Raw genomic sequence first — 13175 nt, 5'->3', positions numbered from 1 at the left:
AACACCATTTACTTGTATTTTTGAGAATAAACCCCTGTTCAGAGGAAGCTGCAAGGTGAGTGCAGAGCAGGTAGGTGTAAATAAACAGCATTAATTCTCATTTTTAAAAATAAACCCCAGTTCAGAGGAAGCTGCAAGGTGAGTGCAGAGCAGGCAGATAAATAGCAGATAGATATGTAAATATCACATTTTTAAGAATAAAGCCCAGGTCAGAGGAAGCTGCAAGGTGAGTGCAGAGCATATAGATGTAAACTAACACAGTTTATTCTGATTTTTGAGTACAAACCCCAGTTCAAAGGAAGCTGCAAGGTGAGTGCAGAGCAGATGGATCTGAATAGACACTTTTTCTGAGAATAAACCTCAGTTCAGAGGAAGATGCAAAGTGAGTGCAGAGCAGATAGATGTAAATAAGCACCATTAATTCCCATTTTTGGGAACACCCCCAGTCCAAGGGGGGCTGTGAGTGCAGAGCAGATAAATGTAAATAAATACTGTTTTGGAGAATAAACCTCCATTCAGTGGAAACTGTAAGGTGAGTGCAGAACAGATTGACATAAGCAAGCACGGTTAATTCCCATTTTTGGGAACACCCCCAGTCCAAGGCAGGCTGCAAGGTGAGTGCAGAGCAGATAGATATAAATAAACACTTTTTGGATAAACCCCATTCAGTGAACTGTGAGGTGAGTGCAGAGCAGATAGACATAACAGCACGGTTCATTCCATTTTGGGAAACCCCAGTCCAAGGCAGGCTGCAAGGTGAGTGCAGAGCAGATAGATAGATAGCAGACAGATATGTAAATATCACATTTTTAAGAATAATCCAATCAGATGAGACTGCAAGGTGAGTGCAGAGCAGATAGACATAAACAATCCCCATTAATTCCCATTTTTGGGAACACCCCCAGTCCAAGAGAGGCTGCAGGTGAGTGCAGAGCAGATAGACATAAACAAGCCCGTTAATTCCATTTCTGGAACATCCCCAGTCCAAGGCAGATGCAAGGTGAGTGCAGAGCAGATAGACATAAACAATCCCCATTAATTCCCATTTTTGGGAACACCCCCAGTCCAAGTCATGCTGCAGGGTGAGTGCAGAGCAGATAGACATAAACCAGCATGGTTCATTCCCATTTTTGGGAACACCCCCAGTCCAAGGCAGGCTGCAAAGTGAGTGCAGAGCAGATAGATAGATAGCAGATAGATATGTAAATATCACATTTTTAAGAATAAACCCCAGTTCAGATGAGACTGCAAGGTGAGTGCAGAGCAGATAGACATAAACAATCCCCATTAATTCCCATTTTTGGGAACACCCCCAGTCCAAGTCATGCTGCAAGGTGAGTGCAGAGCAGATAGATGTAAATAAACACTTTTTTTTGGGAATAAACCCCCATTCAGTGGAACCTGTGAGGTGAGTGCAGAGCAGATAGACGTAAACCAGCACGGTTAATTCCCATTTTTGGGAACACCCCCAGTCCAAGTGAGGCTGGAAGGTGAGTGCAGAGCAGATAGACATAAACAAGCCCGTTAATTCCCATTTTTGGGAGCACCCCCAGCCCAAGGCAGGCTGCAAGGTGAGTGCAGAGCAGATAGATGTAAACCAGCCCTGTTCATTCCCATTTTTGGGAACACCCCCAGTCCAAGGCAGGCTGCAAGGTGAGTGCAGAGCAGATAGACATAAACAATCCCCATTAATTCCCATTTTTGGGAACACCCCCAGTCCAAGGCAGGCTGCAGGGTGAGTGCAGAGCAGATAGACATAAACCAGCATGGTTCATTCCCATTTTTGGGAGCACCCCCAGCCCAAGGCAGGCTGCTGAAGGCCGGCTGTCTCCCCAGATCACCACGTGCTACTCGGTGCCCTGCTCCATCACGGCGCCCAACGAGTGCCTGTGGACGGACTGGCTGCTGGAGCGGCGGCTGCAGGGCCACCAGGCGCGCCACTACGCCTGCATCCGCCGCAGCGACGGCACCTGCAGCTGGTACCGGGGCGGGCCGCCCCCCGAGAAGGAGTTCATGGACATCAGCGAGCCCTGAGCGCCCAAGGGCCCCTCAAGCACCGCCCTGGGAGGCTCCTTCCATCCCGCCGGCCCAGGAACCAGCACCGCGTCCCCACAGGGCCCCGTGGCGCTGGCACCGCGTCAGGGCGAGGGACAAACCTCCTGCAGGCACCTGCTCTGCTCTGTTATGCTTTGCACAGAGGGCCGGCAGCGTCCTCCAAGGCACAACAAACCCCCCCTTCCTTGCCAGTATGAATGTACGAGAATAAAATTTGCCAGAAATTTTTGCCAGTACGAATGTTCGAGAACAAATTTTGCCAGAATTTTGCCAATACGAACGTTCAAAAACAAATTTTGCAGGAATTTTCCCCATACAAATGTACAAGAATGAATTTTGCCAATACAAAAGTTTGAGAACAAATTTTGCCAGAATGTTGCCAATACGTATGTTCGAGAATAAAATTTGCCAGATTTTGCCATTATGAATGTTCGAGAACAAATTTTGCCAGAATTTTGCCAATACGAAAGTTCGAGAACAAATTTTGCCAGAATGTTGCCAATACGAACGTTCAAAAACAAATTTTGCAGGAATTTTGCCAGAATTTTGCCAATACAAATGTACAAGAATGAATTTTGCCAGAATTTTGCCAATACGAAAGTTCAAGAACAAATTTTGCCAGAATTTTGCCAATACGAAAGTTCGAGAACAAATTTTGCCAGAATTTTGCCAATACGTATGCTGGAGAACAAATTTTGCCAGATTTTTTTCCAATTTTGCCATTGTGAATGCTAAAGGACAAATTTTGCCAGTTTTGCCAATATCAATGTACAAGAACAAATTTTGCAAGAATTTTACCACTATGAATGTTCAAGAACAAAAATTTTGCCAATATGAATGTTCGAGAACAAAAAATTTGCCAGAATTTTGCCAATACGAACGTTCAAAAACAAATTTTGCCAGAATTTTGCCAGAATTTTGCCAGAATTTTGCCAATACAAATGCACAAGAATTAATTTTGTCAGAATTTTGCCAATATAAATGTTCAAGAACAAATTTTGCCAGAATTTTGCCAATACATATGTTTGAGAACAAAGTTTGCCAGAATTTTGTCCAATTTTGCCATTATGAATGTTCAAGAACAAAAATTTTGCCAATATGGCTGTCCGAGAACAAATTTTTTGAGAATTTTGTCAATTTTGCCAATATGAATGTTCGAGAACAAATTTTGCCAGAATTTTGCCAATACAAATGTTCAAGAATAAATTTTCCCAGAATTTTGCCAATATGAATTTTTAAGAACACATTTTGCCAGAACTTTACCAATACAAATGTTCAAGAACAAAAATTTTGCCAATATGAATGTTCGAGAACAAATTTTGCCAGAATTTTGCCAGAATTTTGCCAATATCAATGTACAAAACCAAAAATTTTGCCAGAATTTTGCCAATATGAACATTCAAGAACAAATTTTTCCAGAATTTTGTCAATTTTGCCAATATGAATGTTCAAGAACAAATTTTGCCAGAATTTTGCCAATATGAATGTTCAAGAACAAATTTTGCCAGAATTTTGTCCAATTTTGCCATTATGAATGTTCAAGAACAAAAATTTTGCCAATATGGCTGTCCGAGAACAAATTTTTTGAGAATTTTGTCAATTTTGCCAATATGAATGTTCGAGAACAAAAAATTTTGCCAGAATTTTGCCAATACGAATGTTCAAAAACAAATTTTGCAGGAATTTTGCCAGAATTTTGTCAATACAAATGTACAAGAATGAATTTTGCCAGAATTTTGCCAATACGAAAGTTCAAGAACAAATTTTGCCAGAATTTTGCCAATACGAAAGTTCGAGAACAAATTTTTTCTAATTTTGCCAATATGAAAGTTTGAGAACAAATTTTGCCAGAATTTTGCAAATACGAAAGTTCGAGAACAAATTTTGCCAGAATTTTTTCTAATTTTGGCAATATGAATGTTTGAGAACAAAATTTTCCAGAATTTTGCCAATATGAATGTTCAAGAACAAATTTTGCCAGAATTTTGCCAATACAAATGTTCAAGAACAAAAATTTTGCCAATATGAATGTTCAAGAACAAATTTTGCCAGAATTTTGCCAATATCAATGTACAAAACCAAAAATTTTGCCAGAATTTTGCCAATATGAACATTCAAGAACAAATTTTGCCAGAATTTTGTCCAATTTTGCCATTGTGAATGTTTAAGAACAAAAATTTTGCCAGAATTTTGCCAGTACGAATGTTCGAGAACAAATTTTGCCAGAATTTTCCCCATACAAATGTACAAGAATGAATTTTGCCAGAATTTTGCCAATACCAATGTACAAGAATGAATTTTGCCAATGCAAATGTTCAAGAACAAATTTTGCCAGAATTTTGCCAATATGAATGCTCAAGAACAAATTTTACCAGGATTTTGCCCCCTGTTTTCATCACCTGCAGGTTAAGAGCTCCCCGTGTTTTATTCCAAATCTTTCTGATGAACTACAGAATGTTTTATAGAACTATTTTTGTTGTTTTTTTTTTCTGTATGAAAGTCTTGGATACGAAAGAATTATTGTACAGTGTATATGTAAAGTATTATAACAATGTGCTATTAAAAAAAGAAAAAGATTCACAAATATTTCCTTGTGTGTTGAATCGAGTTGAACACTTCTGTGATTAAAACCATCTGTGCTCCACATTTTGTTCTTTCCTTATGTCACAGCTTCCTTTATCCACAGAGCTGTAACTTCCATTGATAACTAAATTAAAAAACAGCCTTGATAATCAAATCCCCATTCCCAAGCCAGCATTCCTATGGACTAACCACACCTTGCTGAGGGAAAAGCCAGGTTTTTAGTCCATGGGTTAAAGCATTAATCCATGGATTTAAGCATTCCATGGAACAAATTCCAAGCCCAAACGATGACAGGTTAAAACTGCTCAGAGCTACAAAAACCACATCCATTCTCAGGGCAGCTGCAGCCCTTAAAACCTCCCTAAATACATGACCAGTTCTTGTACCCCAGCACTGCTAAAACTTTGGAAACTCACCTGAAAATACATGCAAGAAATATTGCATAACTCACACTGCAATGATTTCTGGAAGCTCTCAGATGTTTCACCCTGTTTAATAGGATTTAATTGTTTTTCATTCATTAACACCCACCATACCCTGACAGTGAATTTGGCTACTTGTGAACTCAAATTAGAAAAGGGTTAACAGCGCATTTTGCCTGTAACTTTTTTACTGTCATAACTTTCCTGAATTGATGACTGGAGTTAGTAACTAATCCTTCACACACGCATTTTTGATAAAAGTAATTAATTTGATAAAAGTATCAAGTTGATAAAAGTAATTCAGTTCACAGTGGTGAAACTTTGGGAAGTGTAAATCCCAAAGTCCAGACTATTTGTGCCCCAGAAAAAAGGAGCAGAGCCCTCAGGCAGGATGGGAATCTCCATTATTTGCCTTTTCTGACAGGTTTTGCTATCTAAAGGACAGGTTTGGAAACACTCTTTTAAAATAAATTTACTTTTTCTGTGACAAAGTTTATACATTTCCAGTGAAATGCAAATGGTGCAAGGCCAACAGGAAAACGTGTCATTATCCTTTGAGGGATAAGTACATAAAATACTTGTACATAAGTACATACAATTAATACATAAAAGCCAATGTTTCACTTTTTATTTACTGCAAATCAGTCTGGCTCTTTTAATTTACAGCCCTAAATTAAAACCATATCTATGTGCTGCCAAATGTAAAGCCCAGTTTGTTTTCTACTTTACTCAAGACAAAACAAAAATTTCCTAGGCACTAACAACTTGGACCACAGACTTACATAAATCAAACAAAAAGAATAAAAAGCTACATTTCTTCTGAAAATAATTGATATTACAGTGACATTATTGGGAGAGCTATTTACTGACAGTGCTGTGCATTTACACTATTAATTTCCAGAAAGATTCAAAGCCAGGCTTTATTTCCTCATGTCAGATCAAACCAATACCTACAGAAGCCCACAGAGCTTAATAACCACAAAGGTTAATATTCAATGATTAATATTTAATGGTTAATATTCAGTGGTTAGTATTCAATACCAATCCTGTGGCATTTGTCCCCAAATCCATTTTGATGGGATGGTGCCTTTTGGATAGCAGCAAACAGGTAATTTCTGCTTTTTAGCTCTGGTCCTATTTCAGTTTTACAGTAATTAGACCTGAACCTTGACTCACCCAGCCCAGATTGCCTTCTCTGGGCACCTTGCACAAAGAAACGCTTTCTCTGATATTTATGGACAGATAGTAATACAGATTGCCTGCCACAATTAGTTTTTTAAAATTTCCTACTTTTTCTGCTATAAAATATCCCTCATGAGGTGTTTCACAATGTCTGATTTGATTTCTGGCTGAGCAGAAATCTGCCCAAACTCCCCACAATGGATGGTACCAAGATTTGGTTTTTTCCCCTGATATCAATAAATGTGGGAAGGAAAGCTTTACAAAACCCAGCTCAGAATGAGATTTTATTTTCCCTGAGGAAGACTCTCAAAAGCCTTGACTACAACGTGGCATTCTGAATATGTTATTTTAATATCAGGATTTTTACTGTTAGTGGCATTGGTACCTTATCAACAGCAGATTCTTTTTACAACGTTTTCTTTTTACTTCTTGAAACTGTGTTTTTGTTAAACGAGAGGGTGGAGCAGAAGCACAGCCTGGCAGAGCATTTTAATTTAATTTGGAAATGGCTCACATGACTTTTGGTGAGAGTAGGGAAAAGAAGAGAGAAGGGAGTCTGTATAGGTGAACAGGGAAAAAAAATCCCCACCTGGAATATTGCTGGTGTTTCCTCAACGTTCCAGATAGGTTTTAATTAAATTGTTCAGTAATTAATTTGGAAAAGCCATGTGGTTTTTGCAGAGAACAGAGGAGTGGGAATGCAGGGAAATAAAGGGAACTAATTACTGAGGGAAAGGATGAAGGTATGACTCAGCCAGCAATGAGTTCAAAAAGCCTCACAGCGTTTTTTGTGATCAGTCTGGGATGAATGTTTCTGTTTCCAAAAGTGTTTCATTAAAGCGGCTCTGTTTTTACGCAAAAGAACGGAATCTTTGTTTATTTACCTTGCACTGCCCAAAGGCTCAGCACAAACCAGCAGAGGATGGAAGGAGCACCTCTGGCACGCTCAGCTGACCCTCAATTCCCAGAGAGGGAATTCGGGGCTTTGTCCCTCTCCCCACGTCCCCCCTGAGCTGGTTTGCACTGGAAGGGGGGACAGCTCCAGGTTCCCGTTTGGAGAACAAAAAGGGAAGGAGAAAAAGCAGGAGGAGCACCAAGAAAAATATTTAAAACTGTAATTGCCAAATTCTGCATCCACAAATGCCACTGAGGCCAGCTGTTGATAAAGTGATGAGAACCCAAAACAAAATTACATGATACGATTTCAGTGCAGCATCAGGAGACTCTGATTTCCAGATCATCTTACAACCCACTCCAGAAATTCAAACAAAATGTTGTCTTGTACCACACTGCCTGATTATTTCCCAAGCCACAAAGTTCCAGATGCTTTCTTTGGGAGGAATAAAACCAAACAAATGAGTGTCATCACAGGCAGCTCCTGCAGCAGCTCTCAGTGGCAATGCAATACCCAAATCGATTCATTTTCTCTATATTACCATAGAAATATGTAAAAAAATTACTTGGCTGTGGAGAACGGCATTCAAAAGTTCAAAAAAAAGAGAAATAACTTATAAGTTTTGACTTCAATGAGCAATGTAGAGGAATGAAGACAGGGTAAACCACTCAGAGGGTTGTTACACTCAGAAAAATATGCCATATAAACTTATAAGTCTGAAACATTAGTTCTTGCCCCAAAATGAAATGTTCTTTGTTTCTAAGGGCTGCAGTTTAGCAATGCACCTAAAAGCTCTGCTTTTCTCAATAAAATTACAGCCAATCTCAAGTTTGAAGGAGGCCTTAGGGGTCATTGCGTCCCACTCCCTGCTCCTCACTGCGGCCTAAAACTGAACCACACCTAAAACCATCACCCAGGTGCTCCTTGGACTCTGTCAGCCTCATTTTTGTTCATTTTCTGTCTGTGCAGCACTGGGAACCAGAGCCAGGTACCTGAAGATCCCAAATCACCCCCAGCCTGGTTTTGGCTGAGTTCATTCAAAGCTCTGCAGTGCCCAGCGCATCCCCTCCAAAGCCAACACACACTGGGAGCACACCAGAAATTAAAACACTGGGGGGAAAAACCAACCATGGAAGTGACTCCTGTGCTTTCAGAGCCACTCAGTGTCCTTGTAAGCATTTAATCTCTCTGAGATCTGCAGCTGGGCAGCTGGAAAGTGACCGCTGTGCCATGTGAGCACCCTCCAGCTCACCATCACTGTGATTTCAAGAGCTCACCCCGTCCCACCCCCTCCCAAAACTGCCAAAAAGGCTTTTGGAGCATGCAGAAAATGGGAGAAGGGGGTTGTGACCCTGTTTTGGAGGTTCAGCCCTGCTGGTTGCACCTACCATCTCCTTGTGGTTGGGGTAGAAGGTCTGCTCGATCAGAGGGAACTTCTCTGGGCCCAAAGATTTGTAGACAGACACCAGCTGGGCAAACTGCAAAACAAAGCAGAGAAAACAAAGCTCGGGAGAGGAACCACACTGTGCCCACAGGAGCTCCTACCCAGGATGTTTTCCTTCTTGTCTTGGGCGTTTGATGGACTCAGCAGATCCAGGGGTGCATCCTCCCTCCTCCTCCTCCTCACACAGCCCTTCAATCCACCCAAGCTGTGACTTCATGTACAGACCAACACAGAAAAACACCTCGAAAAGTTAAACCCTCACAGGTACAGGAACTGAAATACACGGGGATACTGGATTTCAGATATCTCATTGTATGTTTGAAGATGATTCTGTGATGATAAAATCATTATAATTTTGCCTTTTCTGTCTGTGGGATCTCAGCACCTCAGGACTGAGGTGTCACCGAGAGCACCCCTGGGGGGCTCGGGAGTCCTGGAATGTTCCAGAAGTGTCTGGTGGCTGGACTTTGATCCTACACAGGAGACGACACCTGTATGAGGACAGGAGGGTTTCACCGGGGTGAATGGTGAAGGGATTGGTTAATTAGAGGGTGAGACACAGGGTTTAGGATTTCTGTACAGGGGGGTTTAGAGAAGTAAGATGGAGGAATTGGGGCGTGTCCTGTCCTTCTTCTTCTTCTTCTTCTTCTTCTCCTCCATCTTCTGTGGTGATGGTGGCACTTTGGGATTGGTCATTACTAAAAGTGCACTGGGCAATAAGGGTGAAAGGTATTGGGGAAAAATGATAAATATTGTACACGTAACTTTGGGTATAAAGATAGGTGACTGCCCAGAGGGCGAGACAGTGTGCTCATGGCTGGCTGCTGAGCAGAGCTCTGTCGGGCCGAGAGAAAATCTTTTAGATAAACAATTAATAAACATAAAGACCGAAAGAAGAACTGAAGCCTCTTCTGTTCCTTTGATACGCGGCTGCCCCAAGGCCACTCCGGGCCTTTCCAGGCCCTCCAAACAGCCGAAAACCGGACATCTGTCCTCTTAAACCCAAACCCAGGCATATTTACCTCTTAAATATTCACCTTTTCTGTCCTCTTAAAGCCCAGGCACATTTACCATTCATTTAGTGGCTGTCACCTCCCTGACACTGATTTGGCAGTGCTGGCAAAGAGATAAAAGCAACAGTGCCAAGCTAACAGGTGAGGAACCAACTGGAGAAGTTTCATCTCCCAGGCTACAGCCACGAGCCATTCCCACATGGACATCCTTGGATGGGGTGATTTAAATTGCACCCTCTTATTCCAATCCTATTCATGCTTTTTACAGAATATTCTGATATAAAAAATTGCCACTCTTGTCCCACCACCAAAGATGAGGATGATTTAAACTGCTCCCTGTTATGCCATTCCTAATCATGCTTTTTATAGAATATTCTGATATAAAACCACGTGTTATATCAGAATATTCTTGCCCCACCACCAAAGATGGGGAGGATTTAAAGTGCTCCCTGTTATGCCAATCCTATTCATGTTTTCTATGGAATATTCTGATATAACACATGGTCATCCTTGGATGGGGATGATTTAAACTGCACCACACATTATATCAGAATATTCTTGTCCCACCACCAAAGATGAGGATGATTTAAACTGCTCCCTGTTATACCATTCCTATTCATGTTTTTATAGAATATTCTGATATAGATCCACATGTTATATGAGAATATTCTTGCCCCACCACCAAAGATAAGGATGATTTAAACTGCTCCCCATTATGCCATTCCTATTAACAATTTCTATAAAATATTCTGATAAAACACGTGGCCATCCTTGGATGGGGATGATTTAAACTGTTCCCTGTTATGCCATTCCTATTCATGTTTTCTATAGAATATTCTGATAAAAAACATTGCCATTCTTGCCCCACCATCAAGAAGAAGATTATTCACACTGCTCCCTGTTATGCCAATCCTGTTCATGTTTTCTATCAAATATTCTGATATAATATTAATTTAAATCTCCCATGTTCCTGCCCAGGACTGGTGTCCAGCTGCTGTAAAGGAAAATATAAAAATATATAATCCAAATCCCACTTACACATTGATAGAAGGTCATTAAAACCTAAATTAAATTCTTCTTTATAAATAGCCCAGCAGGATTCAGGAATTTATGGCAATTTATGGGTGTACAATTAGAAAGCTGAAATTTGGTGTGGATTGGGGCTGAATTCATCAGGTTGTATTCTGAGGGGAAAGGATTGACAGGAGATTCCCAGATTTTTGGACATGGAGGTGAAGCAGCATCTCAGCAGGGGAAAGGATAAATAATCCCCCAGCTGTGGCACTTTATTTCTCTCTTTTGCCTCAAAAATTCCTGCCTGCCTGTACTCTGGACTGCAGCATCTTCACACAGAACATTCACATGTGAACCAAGAGAACTCTTTATGCAATAGAGATGCCTTTGGGGGCTGTTCTCCCTTTGCTGAGCAGATCCCTCTCCTCTGGTGATATTTAGGAGAGGAAATTCCCCCTGAGCCCGGCATGAGGGTTCCAGGAGCAGGATGTGTCCCAGGGATGATGTGCTCAGCTGATGTTTACTTAGGTTTGGTAAAATGCATCTTTAAATCTGGAAGGCCGGTGGAAAATGCCTGAATGATGAGCAGTCTTCACCAAAAGCCTGAGGAATTGGGGCTGGGTTGTGGGCTGTGCAAAGCAGGCCTCAGGGAAAGGAAATATTCTCACAGCTACCAAAGTAAGGTGGTTTGTGAACAGGATTCCTGACAACCTACTCAATATTTCAGTTCTGATGCAAGAGCCAAATTCCAGATTCCACAAGAAAATGCTGACCATTAAATACATGATTTTTGCCAAGCAGTTGTTAGGTTAAAATAAATCTATTTACCTCTCTTTAAGTAAAAACCTCCCAAGAAAAATAAAATCATATGACTGCGTTTCCTGTGATTCTTTCCCTATTTTCTTTTCCATTTTCACTGGAAAGGAGAGGAAGACACTGAGAAAATGGCATTTTATTTGGTAGGGGTTTTGTCTTTCATGCAAGAAAGCTGTAATTGAGATTAATTGCTAGCAAATGCTTGTTTATTTAAAATAATATATTATCAACCACATATAACAGACTTGTAACACTCCAAAGTGTCCCCTAATCCAGTAACTCAGCTTGGAAACAGCAGGTAGGAAAAGCAAGTTTGAATTTTTGAGGCAAAAGAGAGAAATAAAGTGCCACAGCTGGGGGATTATTTATCCTTTCCCCTGCTGAGATGCTGCTTCACCTCCATGTCCAAAAATCTGGGAATCTCCTGTCAATCCTTTCCCCCCCAGAATGCAACCTGATGAATTCAGCCCAAATCCACACCAAATTTCAGCTTTCTAATTGTACACCCATAAATTGCCATAAATCCCTGAATCCTGCTGGGCTATTTATAAAGAAGAATTTAATTTAGGTTTTAATGACCTTCTATCAATGTTTAAGTGGGATTTGGATTATATATTTTTATATTTTCCTTTACAGCAGCTGGACACCAGTCCTGGGCAGGAACATCATCTTTTTAAATTATAAATTACTGAATTATCTAATCCCATGTCAAATGTTTACAGACATGGGATGTTCATGGAATAGAAAATATTGTATTATATTATATTATATTATATTATATTATATTATATTATATTATATTATAATCTTATTATACTGTAATATTATTATAATAATATTATAATAATTATAATATTATTATAATATTATCATAATTATAATAATATTATTATAATATTATAATCACCATGTCATTAACTGCGGGAATATTTTCACATCAGAATTTCAGCTGATGAGATGGAAACCATTAAGTGCTTCTACAGGATGCAGAAAAAAAACCCCAAGTCTTAAATAAAAACCTCATGCCCTTGGAAGAGCTGCATGAACAAATTAGCAGAGTGCATCCATGGGAGAAAAATAAAAATTTCTACAACAGTTGGAAAAACAGGATTAAAAAAAATCCCAAAGAACCAGAAAATGGTCACAGTCAGAGACATAAAAACATCTCCTGGCTTGCAGGGTTAGGCAAGAAGGCATCTGGCAAGGAGAGGCACCTTGGCTGGTGGAAGAGGCACTGACAAAATGTGTAAACAGTGAGGAAAGCGAGATTTAAGGAAGGCATGAGGATTAAAATGAAGGAAAACAGCCTATGAGCATACAAGGGTACAACACAGATCAAGACATGCCTGGTATACAAGAATAATCTAAAATTAATCCCATGAGGCCTGGATCCAGAGACCTTCTGGAGCCCTTTGTTTGGAATGAAAATTTAGAGAAGGAAAAATGTTGATGGAAGTGAGAGCTCTGGGGAGTCCTTCCTGGGTGCTCTTCCAGCAGTGAAAAAATGCTGAATAAAAAATTACTTTATTCCACTGCTATGGGAACAGGGAGTTCAGTGATCTGACCAGGCAAACATTTGTGCTGCTGTTTATTTTGATGGTGCTTAAGCACTTCTCAGGAGGGTTTGGGGCTCACGGCAACAGAAGGAGATTTTCTTCTTTGTGGGGTTTTTTACAGATGAGGTCCAGTTCAAATAGGAGGTTTCCATAAAAATACTGAATTCAGCAACACTTGTAGAGGAAGGAATCAGT

General features: G+C 40.3%; 2 protein-coding genes across 2 annotated transcripts in view; one reads left to right on the top strand and one right to left on the bottom strand.

The window, feature by feature from the left end:
- Positions 1–4234, top strand: part of TIMP4 (TIMP metallopeptidase inhibitor 4) — a 31659-nt gene extending 27425 nt beyond the window's left edge. The window contains exon 5 of the mRNA XM_064724151.1: positions 1837–4234. Within this exon, the coding sequence (XP_064580221.1) occupies positions 1837–2034 (198 nt within the window). The 3' untranslated portion in view covers positions 2035–4234. The remainder of the gene's footprint in view (positions 1–1836) is intronic.
- SYN2 (synapsin II) overlaps positions 1–13175 on the bottom strand; it is a 191060-nt gene that overhangs the window by 79873 nt on the left and 98012 nt on the right. Inside the window, exon 5 of the mRNA XM_064724417.1 lies at positions 8526–8615. Coding sequence (XP_064580487.1) covers positions 8526–8615 — 90 coding nt within the window. The remainder of the gene's footprint in view (positions 1–8525; positions 8616–13175) is intronic.

This window comes from Zonotrichia leucophrys, chromosome 12 (genome assembly GCF_028769735.1).
Source record: "Zonotrichia leucophrys gambelii isolate GWCS_2022_RI chromosome 12, RI_Zleu_2.0, whole genome shotgun sequence".
Taxonomy (NCBI): Eukaryota; Metazoa; Chordata; class Aves; order Passeriformes; family Passerellidae; genus Zonotrichia; species Zonotrichia leucophrys.
The sequence above is the reverse complement of the archived record's forward strand: the minus strand, read 5'-3'. Positions and strand labels throughout refer to the sequence as shown.